Source organism: Rhinopithecus roxellana, chromosome 10, assembly GCF_007565055.1.
Source record: "Rhinopithecus roxellana isolate Shanxi Qingling chromosome 10, ASM756505v1, whole genome shotgun sequence".
Lineage (NCBI taxonomy): Eukaryota > Metazoa > Chordata > Mammalia > Primates > Cercopithecidae > Rhinopithecus > Rhinopithecus roxellana.
In genome coordinates, this window is record NC_044558.1 from 39,079,949 (window position 1) to 39,098,485 (window position 18,537).

At 35.9% G+C, this 18,537-nt stretch overlaps 1 protein-coding gene across 1 annotated transcript in view; it reads left to right on the top strand.

The window, feature by feature from the left end:
* Positions 1-18,213, top strand: part of ZFC3H1 (zinc finger C3H1-type containing) — a 54,369-nt gene extending 36,156 nt beyond the window's left edge. Inside the window, exons 22-35 of the mRNA XM_010370729.2 lie at positions 688-874; positions 2,862-3,050; positions 3,625-3,862; positions 7,240-7,345; positions 7,432-7,630; positions 8,159-8,253; positions 12,212-12,322; positions 12,588-12,692; positions 12,826-12,991; positions 14,080-14,180; positions 15,939-16,040; positions 16,713-16,752; positions 17,053-17,115; positions 17,245-18,213. Of these exons, the coding sequence (XP_010369031.2) occupies positions 688-874; positions 2,862-3,050; positions 3,625-3,862; positions 7,240-7,345; positions 7,432-7,630; positions 8,159-8,253; positions 12,212-12,322; positions 12,588-12,692; positions 12,826-12,991; positions 14,080-14,180; positions 15,939-16,040; positions 16,713-16,752; positions 17,053-17,115; positions 17,245-17,382 (1,840 nt within the window). The 3' untranslated portion in view covers positions 17,383-18,213. The remainder of the gene's footprint in view (positions 1-687; positions 875-2,861; positions 3,051-3,624; positions 3,863-7,239; positions 7,346-7,431; positions 7,631-8,158; positions 8,254-12,211; positions 12,323-12,587; positions 12,693-12,825; positions 12,992-14,079; positions 14,181-15,938; positions 16,041-16,712; positions 16,753-17,052; positions 17,116-17,244) is intronic.
* Positions 18,214-18,537: the final 324 nt, after the last annotated feature.

The window sequence follows — 18,537 nt, forward strand, 5'->3', positions numbered from 1 at the left end:
TTTTTTTTTTAACACATTTCTTTGAAATATTTGACTATCTTAAAAGCTTTTAAATAAAGCAGTGCTGCAGAGTGCTAATAAACCCACACATGCCTGGATGTGTTGCTTATTTAACTTTCCTGTGTGTCATTTCCATGTTAATGGGATAAGTACAGTGTTTTCTTTTCTGACTCATTTGCTGAGTGAAGACCAAAAGAACCGTACATTATTTTATGAATAGGATCATGAGAAAGAATTATCTTCTCCAAGAGATAGCAAGCCCTTGACCGTTGAAAAGAACTATTATACTGAAAGCTTTGATATTTGTACGTGCAGTAGCTGGCCTTGAGAGAGAGTCGTTTAACTTTTCCCATTCTTGAACAGTGTAAATCATAAAAGGTGTTGCTGAATATGGACATAAAGCACATTTGAAGTTGATAATCTTAGTGGTTTTATAACACTGTACTTTTGTCTGTGGTAAATACTTACTGAACATTCACTTAAAACATTGTTGAGTCTGTGGAAAATCAGAAACTTTCAGACACGTGATTTAAAATCTTAATCTAGTACCCCTTTTCATAAGTGATCCTGGCTTCCTGGTAAATTCTAATAAAAATGGAATTTTAAAATTGATTCATTGTATTAGCCCTGTTTAAATTTTCAAGCAGGTTCTAAAAAGCACTCCCGCCTTTTCTTTTATATATACAGGGAGTGCTCAGAATCCTTGGATTCTGCTTTAAACGTTCTGGCGCGAGCATTGGAAAATAACAAAGATAATCCAGAAATTTGGTGCCATTACCTCAGATTGTTCTCAAAAAGAGGAACCAAGGACGAGGTGCAGGAAATGTGTGAAACAGCTGTTGAATATGCTCCAGATTATCAAAGCTTTTGGACTGTGAGTAGAAAAGATAACGTACATGTGCGTGTGTGTGTGTGTGCGTGTGTGTGTAATCCTTTGGATCATCTTAAATATTGATATGTCGCTTAATAGAGCATATGCCTTATCTGAATATGGATATAATAATCTTACTTTCAGTTTTTAGTAACCACAAAGCCATTTCTGGATCAGAATTTAGACTAAGCAAGAAGAAAATATTTAGTGAAGCAGTGATTTTTTTGTTTTTGTTAACTTTATTAGTAAAGAAAAAATGTAAAATTATTAAAAATTTCACACTTACCTATATTTACACAGTTTTAGCTTGGGCAAAGTTAAGTGTAGCTTTTGCAAAACACCTGAAATAATTGTTTCTTTTAAATTTATCTTAAATTGCCTCTATAAAATTATAATGACTGCCAGGAAACATTTTTGTCTTTTTATTATTTGTTTCCATGCTTATAGAAATAATCCCAATCTGTAATTCACACTAATATCTAAAGTTGCCAAGCTAAAAACATTTGATTGAGAAAAAGTGGCCTCTTCTTCTTTCTCCAAGAGAATGAGATGGTTTTTTTGGCTGTCAATTTTTGAGACAGGGTCTTACTTTGTCACCTAGGCTGGAGTGCAGTGGTGCAGTCATGACTTACTGCAGCCTCTACCTCCTGGACCCAAGCGATTCTCCTACCTCAGCCTCCTGAGTAGCTGGGGCCACACATGGGTGCTACCATGCCTGGATAGTTTTTAGATTTTTTTGTAGAGATGGGTTCTTGCTCTGTTGCCCAGACTGGTCTTGAACTCTTGGGCTCATGCAGTCCTCCTGCCTGGGCCTCCCGAAGTGCTGGGACTAAAGATGTGAGCCACCATGCCCAGCCAAGAATGGGATGTTTTTTACCCAGACTTAAAATTATAATTGATCCACTTGAGAAATAAAATAAATATTCACCTGAACTTTTATCACCTGAACTTGGGAGCCATTAGTTTCAGATAAATTTTTAAATAAGTCTGTTGCTGTCAGATCTGTCATTTACTTACCAACTGAAGTTGTGAACCTGATAGATTTAGATAACATGATACCCCTTAATAAACTTCCTACTCTATTTCTTACTCTTTGAACGTAGGTACTGAACAGATTTAGATAGTAAAGGATGCTTGTTTTTTTTTTTTTTTCTTTTTTAAAACCTAGAGCACTTTGTACCAAAGTGAATGCTGTTGATCACCACAAGATTTTATAGGGTGTAGAATATTCAAAAGTTGTAATATTTTTCTTTGAAGTTGTTTGGTCTTTAATGTATTTTGTCATGCATTTCCTTTCTTTTTTAAAAAATCTTTTTTGAGATGGAGTCTCGCTGTGTCACCCAGGCTGGAGTGCAATGGTGCGATGTTGGCTCACTGCAACCTCCGCCTCCCAGGTTGAAGCGGTCTTCCTGCCTAAGCCTCCAAAGTAACTGGGACTACAGGCATGCACCACTGAGCCTGGCTAAGTTTTGTATTTTTAGTACAGATGGAGTTTCACCATATTGGCCAGGCTGGTCTCAAACTCACGTGATCTACCCACCTTGGCCGCCCTAAGTGCTGGGATTATAGGCGTGAGCCACTGTGCCCAGCATATTTCTAATATAAATCTATTCTCAAAACTTTTATATAGTCACACACCTAAGCAACACAAATTGTATGTGATAATAAATGTGAACTTTGGATATTCATCCTGATCTTGCTGCGATTTACCTTTTAAATCAGGGAAAAGAGAAATGAAATTGCTTCAGTGATGACAATAAGAGTATATCTGTATTGTTTTAGTTTTCATCTGATTCCACTTTTTGATATGTGATAGAAGAGGGAGTCTAGGTTGTAGTACTAGAAGATGGATTTATACATTTTTACAATTATCCTTTTTGCAGAAGTTGAAGATTTACTATGAGATGGTTTTTTAATGAAATGTGTAAAGTCTGTAGTTTTGGTTTATTCCTGTAAGGCAAGATTAATAATATAAAGGCCCTTTGGGCAGTTTTTACACCTAGAAAGCACCTTTGAAGAGAAGGATTACGTATGTGAGAGAATGTTGGAGTTTCTAATGGGAGCAGCCAAGCGGGAAACATCCAATATTTTGTCCTTTCAGCTTTTAGAGGCTCTTTTGTTTAGAGTTCAACTGCACATATTTACTGGGAGATGCCAAAGTGCACTGGCAATTTTACAGGTAAGCACTTGTTACAGCATTTAATTGCATTTTGTAGAAAAAGTTTAAAAGGTCTACACCGTTATCCATAGCATTATTTAATGGTTGAAAGCACAAGATTTGGATTTGAATCCTTGTTTTTCCACTTACTGCTAAGTCGTGTGACATTGGGTAAGTCTATGACTTTATTTCCTCATTTGCCTGATGGGTGTAGTATCTTTTTTTATAAGATACTAATAAGTAGAGTTTTTATAAGATACTAATAAGTAGAGTTTTATAATAAGTAGAGTTTTTATAAGGTTTCAATGAAAGTATTTTATGTTAAGTATCCACAGATAAACTTCAAGATTCAAGCCATAAGGGAAAAAAATCAGTCTGATGAAAATAATCTATATGAGTGTGGTTTAAAAAATTTTTTTTCTTTTTACTGTTTTGTCTTTGTCTTACTAGATTTTAAGTATCAGGACACTTAAGATGTACCAACAAATGTGACCATTTTATTATTTTATAAACTTTAGCATGGTAAAAATTATGTTTATCTGGTATTGACATCTCTAATTAATTTTTTTATCAAAAAATTTTAAATTTTTCCTAGAATGCATTGAAATCTGCTAATGATGGAATAGTTGCTGAATACCTTAAAACAAGTGATCGATGTTTGGCATGGTTGGCCTACATACATCTTATTGAATTCAACATTCTCCCTTCAAAATTTTATGATCCATCTAATGATAATCCTTCAAGAATTGTTAACACAGAATCATTTGTAATGCCATGGCAAGCAGTTAAAGATGTAAAGACTAATCCTGACATGTTGTTAGCAGTTTTTGAAGGTAAGTATAAAGTTTATAAATTGTAATATCAACTGTTATATTATAACATCAGTGTTTAGAACATTAACTACCCATTATTGTGATTCTCCATAATTAAGTGGAACAAATTGATATCTCTATATTGCAAGTTTTAGTTTCATAATTTATAAGGCAAATTAAGTATTGAATCAGAGAAGATGGACACTGGCATCTTTGAAAACCAATAACTGCAGTGATATTACATTATCTTTCTGATTGTGGCAAAGGGTATCTGTTAAATGTGTAGAGAAAATAAATTATGTAAGTTTGATGAATTGATTAAATCAGAGAACTAGGCACCTTTTTTTTTTTTTTTTTAGCAGTCCATTAAGGTGGAAGTTTAAAGATTTGTATCTTTTCAACCAATTAATATTTTCTCCAGGAGTCAGTGAGGTTGGTTGCTTCTCTATATTAAATGATAGGCCTGTTGTGGAACACATTAAAAGATGTAAAACCTGGCCGGGCGCAGGTGGCTCAAGCCTGTAATCCCAGCACTTTGGGAGGCCGAGACGGGCAGATCACGAGGTCAGGAGATCGAGACCATCCTGGCTAACACGGTGAAACCCCGTCTCTACTAAAAAATACAAAAAACTAGCCGGGCGAGGTGGCGGGCGCCTGTAGTCCCAGCTACTTGGGAGGCTGAGGCAGGAGAATGGCTTAAACCCGGGAGGCAGAGCTTGCAGTGAGCTGAGATCCGGCCACTGCACTCCAGCCTGGGCGACAGAGCGAGACTCCGTCTCAAAAAAAAAAAAAAAAAAAAAAAAAAAAAAAAAAAAAAAGATGTAAAACCTGTTCCTAAAAGAAGTATATAGCCTAGTCAGAAGATAAAATCTATACATTTGTCATAATTATTAAACATACAAGGTCATATAACTGTGTGTTAGTATATAGTCTAAACTGTATGCTACATAAAAGAGACTAGGGCCGGGCACAGTGGCTCATGCCTGTAATCCCAGCCAAGGAGGCGTGGGCAGATCACCTGAGGTCAGGAGTTCAAGATCAGCCTGGCCAACATGGCGAATCCCCATCTCTACTAAAAATACAAAATTTAGCCGGGCGTGGTGATGCATGCCTGTATTCCCAGCTACTCAGGAGGCTGAGGCACAAGAATTGCTTGAACCAGGAGGCGAAGGTTGCAGTGAGCTGAGATCACGCTGTTGTACTCCATCCTGGACAACAGACTGAGACTCAGTCTCAAAAAAAAGAGACTAGGATCTGTGATTTATAGAATTATTTGATACTGGCCATAAACCCAAAGGAAAGAGATTATTATAGATTGACATGATAAAGGAAGTCTTCATAGAAGAATGGGGACCTGGAGCTAGATGTTGAAGCATGGCTATCAGTATGACAAAGTGGGTCTCCTCAGAGATGGAGGTGGACCCTTGTCTTATTTATCATTTTACTTCTAAGGGCCTGTAAGGATGTGTGGCAAAATATTAAGTGCTTATTAAATGCTTGTTAAATACCCAGTGAAGGAAGGAAAGAAAAGAAAGGACATTATTGTTAGGGGAGTTAAACAAAAAGCAACAGGTAGATGGGAATTTATGCAATGGATTTGAAGTGTGATTGGGAAAAGGGATAGGTCTTATCAAACTGAGAGTTCTGTGCTGGACAATCGTAGTGATTAAGCCTGATAAGTAGAATGATACTTGATTTTTAAGAACCTTGAAAATGTGGTAGACTTGATGGCAGTAGAGGTTCTTTAAGAAAGAATGTGCTTGAAGAGAAATTACACCAATGGTAGGAAAACCAACCAGAAGCTGATGGCAGTAACTGAAGTACAAGAAAAGTATCCTGGGAAGGAGGATATTAGAGACGTTTTAAGTTATCACATAGAAATATGTGAGGGGAAGGCAGGGGCGGGTTGCAGATTAAATGTCAGGGAAGAGGAGAAGGAGTAATGAAAGGTTTCAGAGTTTTGAGACTGGGAAAAGGAAAATGTCATTAGTAGAAAACTGGTAAGTTGGGAAGACTGATTTTGATGGTAGGAGTAGTATTTGTGTTTGTAATTGGTCATTCAAGTGGAAATGATTGTTGGCGGTAGGAAGTAAGGAAGTGGACCTTGGCCGTGCGTGGTGCCTCACATCTGTAATCCCAGCACTTGATAATCTGCTGAGGCAGGTGGATTGCCTGAGGTCAGGAGTTTGAGACCAGCCTGGCCAACATGGTGAAACCCCATCTCTACTAAAAATACAAAAATTAGTCGGGCATGGTGGTGTGTGTGCCTGTAATCCCAACTACTCGGGAGGCTGAGGCAGGATAATTGCCTGAACCCAGGAGGCAGAGGTTGCAGTGAGCTGAAATTGTGCCACTGCACTCCAGCCTGGGCAACAGCGCACTCCGTTTCAAAAAAAAAAGGAAGTGGACCGTACTTGGACAATTATCAATACATAAGTGGATTTGAGTGTTATTCACATAGAAGTTACTGTGTTACAGAATGCTTTACAGTTTTTATAATGTGCTTTTGAAGTAAATTATGCAGTACTTGAGGCTATGGGATATTTTCTCTGAGGAAATGAGATTTAAGAGCATAACAGTAAGGAGTAAAAGGGACAGTGCAGTCATTAAAATGGGAATAAGAGGAAATTTAAACAATCTCTTGGAAGCAGAGGCAAGAAGAAATTAAGAAGAAGGGGAAGAACACTGTCAAATGTTAAATAAAATGAAGGTAGAGGTGAGCTTTTATGTTTGGTTAGATAGGAGTCCTTATAAGTGAACTTCAGGAGTGGAGTTTTAAAGTGATTGCATTCACTTTTAAACTCCACGGATCTGGGAAGTTGTGGTACCATTGGGTAAGGAGGAAATGGTCACAGCTGTGCAAAGTAAAACACTGTACCATTTAGTAAGTAGCAACAAGATCAAGAAAGAACTCTTTACAAGGGGAAAAGTGTGTTTGATGGAGTAAGGAAAGGATCTAGTTTGGAGAGACAATCAAATGGCTGTGGGGCAGCAGGGCAAGACTTCCTTTGCAGTTGTCAGGGAAAGATGAAAAGATAATTTATTCTATAACTTTTTTTTTTTTTTTTTGAGATGGGTTTTAAAGAATTTAGGATAATTACAACAGAGATACTTGTTTAAATGGAAACACTGATAGATGCAAAAGCTCATATGGAATGACTTTATTCTTACCAGGGAAGTTGAGGAAAAGTTGAAAGGAATTGAATTTTAGGATTTTGGAGATTGCTTGGATAACTTCCTTTGAGTAAAAGCCAGAAGCTCAGTAAAGGTGAATAAGATGATGGATGGGTAATCAAAGGGAGGGGTCATCTTTTCCCATTGGCCTCTAGGAGTTGAAGTAACACAGTCAAATATTTCATTTTTATGATTGACATGATTCATGTGATGTTTTTGAGTAGATGCGGTGAAAGCTTGCACAGATGAGAGCCTTACTGTTGAGGAAAGAATAGAGGCCTGCCTTCCACTTTACACAAACATGATTGCTCTGCACCAACTCCTGGAGAGGTACAACTTAATTGCCAAGCAGCTAACCTTGTATTAAAAAGTGATCTTTTCACGTCTTTAGCCTTTTTGTTTTTGTTTTTGTTAAGGTATGAGGCTGCAATGGAGCTTTGTAAATCTTTACTGGAATCATGTCCCATTAACTGCCAGTTGCTGGAAGCCCTCGTTGCATTATATTTGAAAACAAATCAGCATGACAAAGCCAGAGCATTGTGGCTTACTGCATTTGAAAAAAATCCTCAGAATGCAGAGGTTTTTTATCATATGTGCAAATTCTTCATCTTACAGGTAAAAAATAATGCATAATTCTTAAATATGATGCTTTTATATTTCAAATTTCCCTGTCAGCACCAGGAAGTGTTTCCTGGTCCTTTTACCCTTTGCAAGCTGTGTTAGGTGTTCCTTCTCTCTCTGCCATAGTTCTACCTTAATACTTACTACAGTGCATTGTAATTTTATTCCTAGCTACTTTAATATATGCTATACTAAACTTCTTGAAGGCAAGGAACATGTTTACTCATATTTGCAGCCCAAAGCCTACCACAGTGCTAGATGGCTAATACGTAATTGGTGGATGAAGTGTGAGCCTATGGTAGTATTAGAGGTTAAGCTGTTTAATCGTTAATGGAACTTAATTCAGAGAGTAAAATATAATAACAATTTTCTGAGTATGTCTCAAACTCATCCCCTCCGCCCCTTACCCACCCAAGAAACTTAATCTAATGAGTACTTTTTTAAGGCTTTTTTTCTCCCTTGTGACATTTTAATTAAACATTGTAAGCCTGATATATATCCCCCTCCCTCTTTTTAAAATAGAATCGAGGCGATAATCTTCTTCCATTTTTGCGGAAATTTATTGCATCCTTCTTTAAACCGGGGTTTGAGAAGTATAATAACTTGGATCTGTTTCGGTAAGTTGTAGAATTCTTAGTTTGTAGAGGAATGAGAGATAGCACAGTTCAGTAGAAAGATTACAGTTTTTTTCTTACATGATTATATTTTAGACTGACTTTTTAGTATTTGAATACCCACTTAACAGAATACTCGAAACAGAGTAAATAGAACAATAAAAATGGAGGCAAGATGGAAAATTCTTTAACATTCTTTGGATTAAACACACTATACAAAGTAAGGCATATATTATAGTAACTCATTCTTTTACTTTATTGTTATTGTTGTTAATTTTAGTACTGAATATTATAGCACTTAGTTATCCCAAGGCAATCTCAGTGATTTTTTACAAAATATATTTTCAATCAAAGTGAATGTAAATAATATGCCTTTTTCTTTTTTTAATTCTGAAGAGAACTACTCTAGCCCCTGATATGTCATGGAGTAAGAAGTTTCAGAGCATCCTTTTCTCAACCATTAATTTCTTAATAGCTCATATAGAGCTGTACTTACTGTCTTTCCTGAGAGTTCCTATTCCAACAATAAGAGGTCGTGGCAGGTTTTGAATAATGATTTTTTGGGGGGGAGCCTCTTAAAATTATCTTTCCTTTGTCCTCCTCATCTCTTTATGGGGTTAGCAAACTTTTTTCTTAAGAGCCAGAAAGTAAATATTTTAGGTTAGCAGGCCATGTAGCCATGTAGTCTATTACCACTACTCTACTATGCTGCTTTATTGAGAAATCAGACATAGATGAAATGTAAATGAATGGTTATGACTGTGTAACAGTACAGCTGTTTGCAAAAATAGGCATGGTTTGCTGATCCTAAGTTAAAGCAGCATCAAAAGGAAAATATTTTATCATGACATACTCTATTTTGTATTAGGAAGAACTGAGAGAAGAAAGACCTAAGCTGAATATCTCCCAAAAAAATTTATTGTAGAAAATACAGATGAGTGAAAATAGAATCTTAAAGCCCAAATTTTGTTAAGTAAGTGATCTATCCAACTTAGACCTTGTTTTTTGTTTTTTTTTAAATTTTATTTTAAGAGATGGAATCTCACTGTCTCCCAGGCTGGAGTGCTGTGGTGCGATCTCACCTCATTGCAACCCTCCGTCTCCCAGGTTCAAGCAATTCTCCTGTCTCAGCCTCCAGAGTAGCTGGGATTACAGGCGCACACCCCCCACACCCGGCTAATTTTTTGTATTTTAGTAGAGACAGGTTTCACCGTGTTACCCAGGATGGTCTCGAACTCCTGAGCTCAGGCAATCCGCCTGCCTTAGCCTCCCAAAGTGCTAGAATTACAGTTGTGAGCCACTGTGCCCTGGCCCACCCTGGAACTTTTTGTGAACATGGCAGTTTCATTTGAGATTTGGGGACACTATTCCCTTCCAGACTTGAGTCTTTATATATGTCCTCTTATGGTAGCAATTTATTGCCATAGCGATTTTAGTGCCCTTCCCAAAGGACCCTTCTTTCTGCTCTGTTATATCTATATTAATATTTAAAAATAATTGCAAATGAAATAATTCTAAATGCAAATTAATAGAAAATAATTAAACTTCTATAAGGAATTTAGAGGTTTTTCAGCTTCTCCATACTCAATTTCTTCCTCGTTTAAATTAGTTTACTGTAACATCTCAAGCTGAGGCAAAGGACTAATTCAAGGCTGAACCAAGCTCTTTAGAGATTGCTGGTTCTGGTCTTCCCTTGGGCACGGAGATAATTGGTTTAGTTTAAAAGAAAATGCTACCAATTTCTGCCTTGGTAACTAATCAAAGATCTTCAGATCTTCTTGATGCCAGCTTAATAAGGCAGAATACGTAAGCGTCAATAAAAATTTTAAAATGAGTTGTCTCCAAATATATTCTCATTACTAAGTCATCTTTATTAAATTATTTTGTGGAAATAGTCATAATTCACTGAGAATTAAGAGAAAAAGGTATTCTGTTTATAGCTTATTTCGACAATAATGAAAGCCTTGTTTACACAAAGATTGTGCATTTCTGTTAATTTAGAAAGTCTTTTTCATCAGATATTAGGAGAATGATGATAGATGAGATAATTTTTGGCCTTGCCATACTTATTGTATATTGATACAAGTTTTTAAGCTTTATAAATTGTCGATGTTTATTAATAGGAGAAATCTGCTCTTAATTGGTTCAAAATACTTTAAAAATTTCATGAGTAGAAATTGTTAAGCAAAATACTTAGCACTGTAATTTTTACCTGGAGTTGAATCAACTCTCTATGTGACATTTAGTATAAAGATGGCAGGCAGAAGGAACTAGATAGGTAATTTTCTCATGTGTTTCAAGTCAATTTGAAGATTAAGTAGATAGCTAGAAAAATTAATTTGGGGATATCATTTACTTTACTAAAGTTAAACTAGGGATTATAGTCTTAAGTAGATTAGATTTGAAGTTATCTCTTCTGACCATCTCAGTTTTCAGTGAGGAAACTTAAGGGATTAACTCATGGTAATGTAGCTTGTCTTGGCAAAGTCAGGATGATAACCTGACTTCTAGATGTTCTATTTCTTTTCTTTCTTATGTTTGCCCCTGATGCAGCCTAATTCATTAAGACTTGTCCCCTTGCAGTTATTTAAAAATTTAAGACAAATAGTTATACTAGATTGTCATTTTTGTGATCAATGTATTTCCTTTAAAAATGTTATTCTTAAGGATGGTGGTATCTTACACACAGATTAAAATACATTGGAAGGAAAGTGGACTTAGTCCAGTAGAATTCTTTACTGATTGACTTTTTAGAGTTACTGGGATCGACTTACAATCCTAGTAAGTATTGTGGTTTTTCAAGAAGGGGCTATAATTTGTAGTATTTCCCAACCTTATTTGATCATATATCTCTTTTGACAGGTACCTTATGGGCTAATGTGTTACGGAATACACTTTGATATCATGTCTAAAATTAAACTTAAATGGGTTTTATGTGTATATGGCTGTATGTGAGAGAGACTACTTTCAGACATAAGGTTTAGTAAATCCTTTTTTTTTAAAGAAAGGGTCTCACTCTTTAACATGGGCTGGATCACAGTGTTGTGATCTCAGCTCACTGCAATCTCTGCCTCCTGAGTTCAAGCTATTCTCCCGCCTCAGCCCAGGAGTAGCTGGGACTACAGGCATGCACCACCAAGCCTGGCTAATTTTTGTGTTTTTTGTAGAGATCTTGGGGTTTCACCCAAGTTGTTAGCCAGGCTGATCTTGAACTCCTGACCTTAAGTGATCCACCTACCTCGGCCTCCCAAAGTGCTGGGATTACGGGTGTGAGCCACAGCCCAAGGCCTTGTAAATCTTTTTTTAACAAGAAAGTACAGATTTCATTGGAAAATTTCAGATACTTGGTAGACTCATTTGTTCTTTTTAAACTAGATTTAATTAGAGGATTATGGGGTTTCGTTTAATCTTGGGGATAGAATAAAAAATTCATTTTAGGAGGAGAGTTTTTCATATAGGTATAAAATAATAAAATTGTGGCCAGGCACAGCGGCTGATGCCTGTAATCCCAGCACTTTGGGAGGTTGAGGCATGTGAATTACTTGAAGCCAGGAGTTCAAGACCAGCCTGGCCAACATGGTGAAACACCGTCTCTATTACAAATACAAAAATTAGCTGTGGTGCATGCCTGTAGTCCCAGCTACTCAGGAAGCTAAAACATGAGAATCACTTGAACCTGGGAAGTGGAGGCTGCAATGAGCCAAGATTGTGCCACTGCACTCCAGCCTGGGCGACAGAGCGAGACTCTGTCTCAAAGACAAACAAACAAAAAATACATTGTGAATAACGTGTAAACCTAGAGATGTGACCAAAGAGGTATGGTATGCATATGAAAAGAAAGTCTCGTTGCTTTCTAAAAAACATTTAAATGAAATTTAAGTGAAACAATGATTTTAAAAAATATGTGTATAATTCATGTGTGTATAGGCATAATTTAAAACAATACTTGGTTTTTTTTCAGGTATCTTTTAAATATTCCAGGACCAATTGACATTCCATCTCGTTTATGTAAAGGGAATTTTGATGATGATATGTTTAACCACCAAGTTCCTTATTTGTGGCTGATATACTGGTGAGACATCCACTGTGGAGAGATATTGCATACTAGGCCTGCATTTGCTGTTTATTATTGAATTACACTGTGTTTGTTATAATTAACTTGATGTTAAAGTCATTGAAGCACAATTGAAGAGATGCTAAGGTTTACATTATACTAGAGAAGAAAGGTCAAAAGAAGGATTCTATTGTAATAACATCTGTAATGTTTAAAATCCTTTGTCATTCCTTCACCCGATAGAATTGAATGATAGACATGTTTTCCTTCATTTTTTAAACAGCCTTTGTCATCCTCTTCAATCAAGTATTAAAGAGACAGTGGAGGCATATGAGGCAGCATTAGGGGTGGCCATGAGGTGTGATATAGTACAGAAGATATGGATGGAGTAAGTTTAATTTTTCTTGATAAGAATGGGATTTGGGGATAAAGGGGTATGGTTGGGAAAGGGGTGACCAGCTTTCTTGGTGAGAGAACTACTGGCTTAGTTATTCTAAATTACAATATTTTTCTTTTGGCAGTTATCTTGTCTTTGCGAATAATAGAGCTGCTGGATCCAGAAACAAAGTTCAAGAATTCAAATTTTTTACTGATTTAGTGAATAGATGTTTGGTTACAGTCCCTGCCCGATACCCCATTCCTTATAGCAGTGCTGATTACTGGTCCAACTATGAATTTCATAATAGGGTAAGAACTCAAAACTTTTTTCTTTAGATGTTTGTATAAAACAAAGAGACTTTAAAAATGATAGCAAAACTCCTGTTTTATATCAAGAGAGCTTTTTCTAGGACTACTTTCTTAACATTCACTATTATTCTTGACCATGTTTCTTATCTATTTAGAGTCTAGCAATAGAACCCTTTGAGGCTCAATTAAAATGTGCATTAATTATTATGTTATAGTTATGAAAATTTAACATTTGAAGCAAAATAGAAGGGATATTAAGGTGTAATGCGTATTAATGAAAAAACACATCAAATCAAAGATTCTATTGTAATACCTGTAATGTTTTGCTTGAGTAGTTGAAAATTCTACTGAATGAAAAATTTAGTAACTTCAAAATAAGTAAGAATGGGCTTATGTGTTGTAGCTGCTCTTTTTGTAAATATTTTGTCAAGCAAATATAGCTATACGTAAGGCATAAGGAAGTTTAAAATTAGGTGCTGCATATAATTCTAAAAGTAGAATCTAAAGATAGTTTTGTGATTACCTTTTTAAAAATTTTTTTTCAGGCACTACTTTTATTCAGCGCATTATAGGCTAAAAAGCTCCTTGCTAAAGCTCATTGTAGACTAAAACATATATATGTTTTATTTATTTATTTTTGGTGGGGTGGTTTTGTTGCTAATCAGGATAACCAATTACTATGCTTGTACTTCTATGCCATTCTTTATCCCAGGATCTCAAACCACTTTATGGACATTAAGTCATTTACACACGGGCATTCTATGAGCAAGATGTGGCAGGTATTATTAGCCCTATGACTTGCCGAGCTATACAGCAAGTAAAGGTAGACTCAGGAATGAAAACCCGGACTCCTGGCTTCTTGTCAGTGTTCTGCCCATGGTTCTCATCACTAGACCATATTTCCTAATTCATATTTGGAAAGTCACTAATAAAATTAATGGTAGGAACTGTAACTTACAACATCATACATTACTATAATTTATACATCCATATCTTAAAGACCATTTTGGTTTTCGTGTTAAAACACATAGGTAATTGGATTTCACATTTTGGTTGCATTCATTTTTCGCCCCCCTCAACCTTTACAGGTTATTTTATTTTATTTGAGCTGTGTTCCAAAGACCCAGCATTCCAAAACCTTGGAACGGTTTTGTTCAATTATGCCAGCTAATTCTGGACTTGCATTGAGGTAAGAAAAAGTAACATTCTTTTGGTTCTCTGCCTAATGGAATAGGCTCTTCATATAAAATTATTCTTGAAAACTTGATAAAAATAGTCTGTTGTTCCATTATGTCCTCATGAATATATACTACTTAATTTCAGAGTTGTTAAGCCAATATTTAGCTCTTCATTCAAAAGTCAGTGTAAAAATTCTGGTCGCTTCAGAAAACTTCAAGTTACAAGGGGGCAAGTAATTCCATTCAAGTAAAGTTCATCTGTGTTTCCTAAACACACACCATCTGTCCTTAGTATGTGCATTATAAGCAGTAAGCTTGTTTTCCATGGCAAGGGAATATTATTTAAGAGGTTTTCATATTTTCACATAGGTCAGTTGCTCTCAAATATTGGCAAACATTAGAATCTCCTGGGATGCTCATTTAAAATGTAGATTCCTGACCTTGAGCCCTCACACCACATTTTTGAAGCACTGATTAGGGATTTCATATATTCAATCAGAACGAGATTTATTAGCCTTTCTTTGTACTTTCTCTGCTCTGATACAGCAAACCCACTTTCATCCACAAGAATTATGCTTTTTAATTCAAAAAGATACCCTGCACGCTAATGCGTTGGCTTCCACTTGTACAGTCATTCCCACTGCATCAGTTGTATCTTATCGTTTTATGGATCATAAGATGCCTAAAATATTTATAAAATGTTCCCTTGTGTTTTAAAGGATTTACATTTCATTTAGCATGTATGTGGGGAAAATCGTATAAAAGTTTAAAAACTACAGTTGAGACAAACATAATGGTAGTATTTTACAATTTTCTTAGCAAGCCTGCCAATCTGTAGAAGCTCATTACAGAAATGTTAATTATGAAACACCTTTGATAAAATGTGAAATAGAAAATGTGGTCATATTTTGACATAATTTTCTATTGTGATAAGCATTTTAGAATGTAGGTAGTTTACTTGTTTATTTTGTTGGTAAATCCCTACCTCTGTGTTTTGATACTTATTTCCTCTGGTCATCCCTGTTCTTTTTTTCCAGGAGAATAGAGAACTTTAATAGTTACTATACATGCATTTTAGTTCAAGAAATATTCAAGATTGATCATACTCTAAGAAAGAAAAATACCAGGAAATTGCATTAGTATCAAGCCATTAGTTTAAAAAAAAAATTGGGATGGGAAATAGGGACTCTTACTTGGTGGGAATGCTTTCATGTACTATAGAAATACATGCACCTTAGTGTAGTTTGGTAAGATGAGCATAGATCTTGACTTGACCTCTTCGTAGTTTGCACATTCCTGTCCCAGGGTAATTTTTGTAAGAGACATTCTGAAATATTTGCTGGGTAGCCTTTATGGAATTGAACTAATCAAGATTTATACTTGGCCGGGTGCGGTGGCTCAAGCCTGTAATCCCAGCACTTTGGGAGGCTGAGACGGGTGGATCACGAGGTCAGGAGATCGAGATCATCCTGGCTAACACGGTGAAACCTCGTCTCTACTAAAAAATACAAAAAAACTAGCCGGGCGAGGTGGCGGGCGCCTGTAGTCCCAGCTACTCGGGAGGCTGAGGCAGGAGAATGGTGTGAACCTGGGAGGCAGAGTTTGCAGTGAGCTGAGATCCGGCCACTGCGCTCCAGCCTGGGCGACAGAGCCAGACTCCGTCTCAAAAAAAAAAAGAAAAAAAAGATTTAATCATTGTGCTCATAGAGCACATTTGGGGTTCCCTACACTTGCAATGCTTTGTTCATTTTCCTGAATGTACTTTACAGGTTACTTCAACATGAATGGGAAGAAAGCAATGTTCAGATTCTGAAACTTCAAGCCAAGATGTTTACATATAATATCCCAACATGCCTGGCCACCTGGAAAATGTAATGCAACAATCATGTACATGTTTTTATAGCTATTGCTTTTATTTATAAGGTTTGCTCCAGACAGGTAAATCTGAAATGACATCTATATATATATATATTTTTTTTTCTTTTTTTCCTGGACAGATTGCTGTTCTTAATTTAGATTTGTTTTTAGCATTTACTGAGGTTTAATGAGAGTGAGTACTCATTAAGAATTGCCTCTAAAAGCAAAAAGCATAGACTTTTAATTTTCTTTGAAGGAGAACATTTAAGTAACAGTACTGTTATCAAACAAATCTGCTACAGTCATTTTAAGACCGCCTCTTTTGAAATGTGGCGTGTCTACCCTGTTATAGTCTGATTTCTTCTTTCTTTTAAAGGTGTTAGTGCTAGGTATTTTTGACTAGTAATTATGAGGTGTTTTGTTTTTGTTTTTGTTTTTTTTCCTCTCGTGAACGTTATTTATGTTCAAAACACTGATCTGCTTTTTTCTTGTAAAGTTGATAAAAATTGTTGAATTTTTCTTTTCACTATAGGTTTTCCTCCTTGGAAGTTTAGCCTGTTAACTTTCAGGAAGTTTTGTACTCAGATTCCCACAGTCAGTATTCTGCCAGTGGTGGTGGTTCATTTTGTTCAAAGATATATAAATTTTTCTTTTCCTTTTTCTGTATTCCTTTTTTTTTTTCTTAGAGCCATTGCTGCTGAGATTGTTCTAAAGGGACAAAGAGAGGTAAGCCATGGTTGAATCTCAGATGGGTCACTTTTTAAAAGTTTTTCTTTCCCTTTTGTTGACTTCTCAATTTAAAAGAATTAAAGCACAGAAGTTAGCATTTCATGCACACTAAGAACCAGGTGGGGAAACAAAAGTAGTTAACATTTTAAGAGCACCAAATATTCGGAAACTCCAAAACTCAGCATAACCATTTTGTCTCAGATGTTACTGTGAATTACCATTCTTTAAACAGATAGAATTATGAAGGTGTTTTTCATTATATTTTCTGATGGAATTGTGTGTATGTCTATCTTACAGGTCCACCGTTTATATCAGAGAGCCTTACAGAAGTTACCTCTTTGTGCATCACTGTGGAAAGATGTAATGCTTTTTATCTTTTATTTTATCTCGATGTTTTCCTGTAAATTTTCTGCATGTGCCATATCCATTGATGTGGTAATGCTCTAACTCTAGCTAAGTCTTACTTCTATGCTTCCCTGTCTTTTACAGCAACTCTTGTTTGAAGCATCAGAAGGAGGTAAAACTGATAACCTGAGAAAACTAGTTTCCAAGTGCCAAGAGATTGGAGTCAGCCTAAATGAGCTCTTAAATTTAAACAGTAACAAAACAGAAAGCAAGAATCACTGAACACTGGGTGCAGTCAGTTCTAAGTCCTTATAATAATTGCCAAAATTATTTGAATGATTCTTCAAGATTAGGCTGATCCCTGGCTAAGGTCTGTGTAAGGCAGACAAGCATTATTGATCATATCAAGTTCCCTACAATATCCTGTCCTCAAAACCGGAAGCAATGAATATGATCCTCTTCGGTTGGATAAATGAACTTCCTGTTTGGCCTGCTTCTAGGCCCTGCCAGATTCTCATAACATCATATACGTAAGTATAGTTCCTCAAAGTGACTGACATTTATTTTAATTTTGCCTTGTTTTTGTTTTTTATTTTCTCCCCCATTCCTTTATTTTGTGTTATTCCTGATTCACTTGACACTCTCTGATGCCTGAGAGATTCCTGTTTGGGATTTAATATCCAGGGCTGTGTTTACAGTAAAAAAGCAGGCAGTCCCTTTTAGTTTTTCCTTTTTAAATTTTTTTGAGATTCTTCATTTCAGGATTTAAAACTATAGCAGTCCATCTTAAGGAAAGTGTAACTGCCATGGCCACAAGTCTGCTAGTTGCACTTGAATGCTCTATCAGGGTTGTTTATTGCCCTTTCTACGTTCTGGACTCCTTGCCGAGACTGTTTAACTTGAAGATTAAAGAAACTATTGCAAATGCCAGTGCATCAGAACCTAAGAGTGGTCAAATATTATGTGCAATTTTTTTGTAAAGAAATTTTAATTTATAATAAAGTTTAACAGTTTAAAGAACAGTTAATATTTGAACTGCTTTGTATTGAAATACTACTTTGTAGTATTAAAATTGTTTATATACTTTTTTAATATAAGTTAACTTTCTAAAAACTCTTGCTGTCTTTATTCACTTTTCACACTGGTGGGAAAGGGTCGAAGTCGGAGATAAAGATATTTACCATAACTTATAGCAATACTTTTTTATCTTGAAACTGCTTTCCCATTAAAAAAAAATTTAATGATTTCTTAATTCATGAGAAGATGGATACTGTTGTGAGGACAGTGAACAGAGAGGTTTCCACTACCATTAAATTCCTTGTTCTCAAATTCACAGTGTTTAGAAGGTGCCTCCCAACTGTAGTTTGAATGATTTGCCTAGTGACATGCCATCTGATGTTGAATATCAGTGTGATTGAATGCAAAGGAGACCTGGCT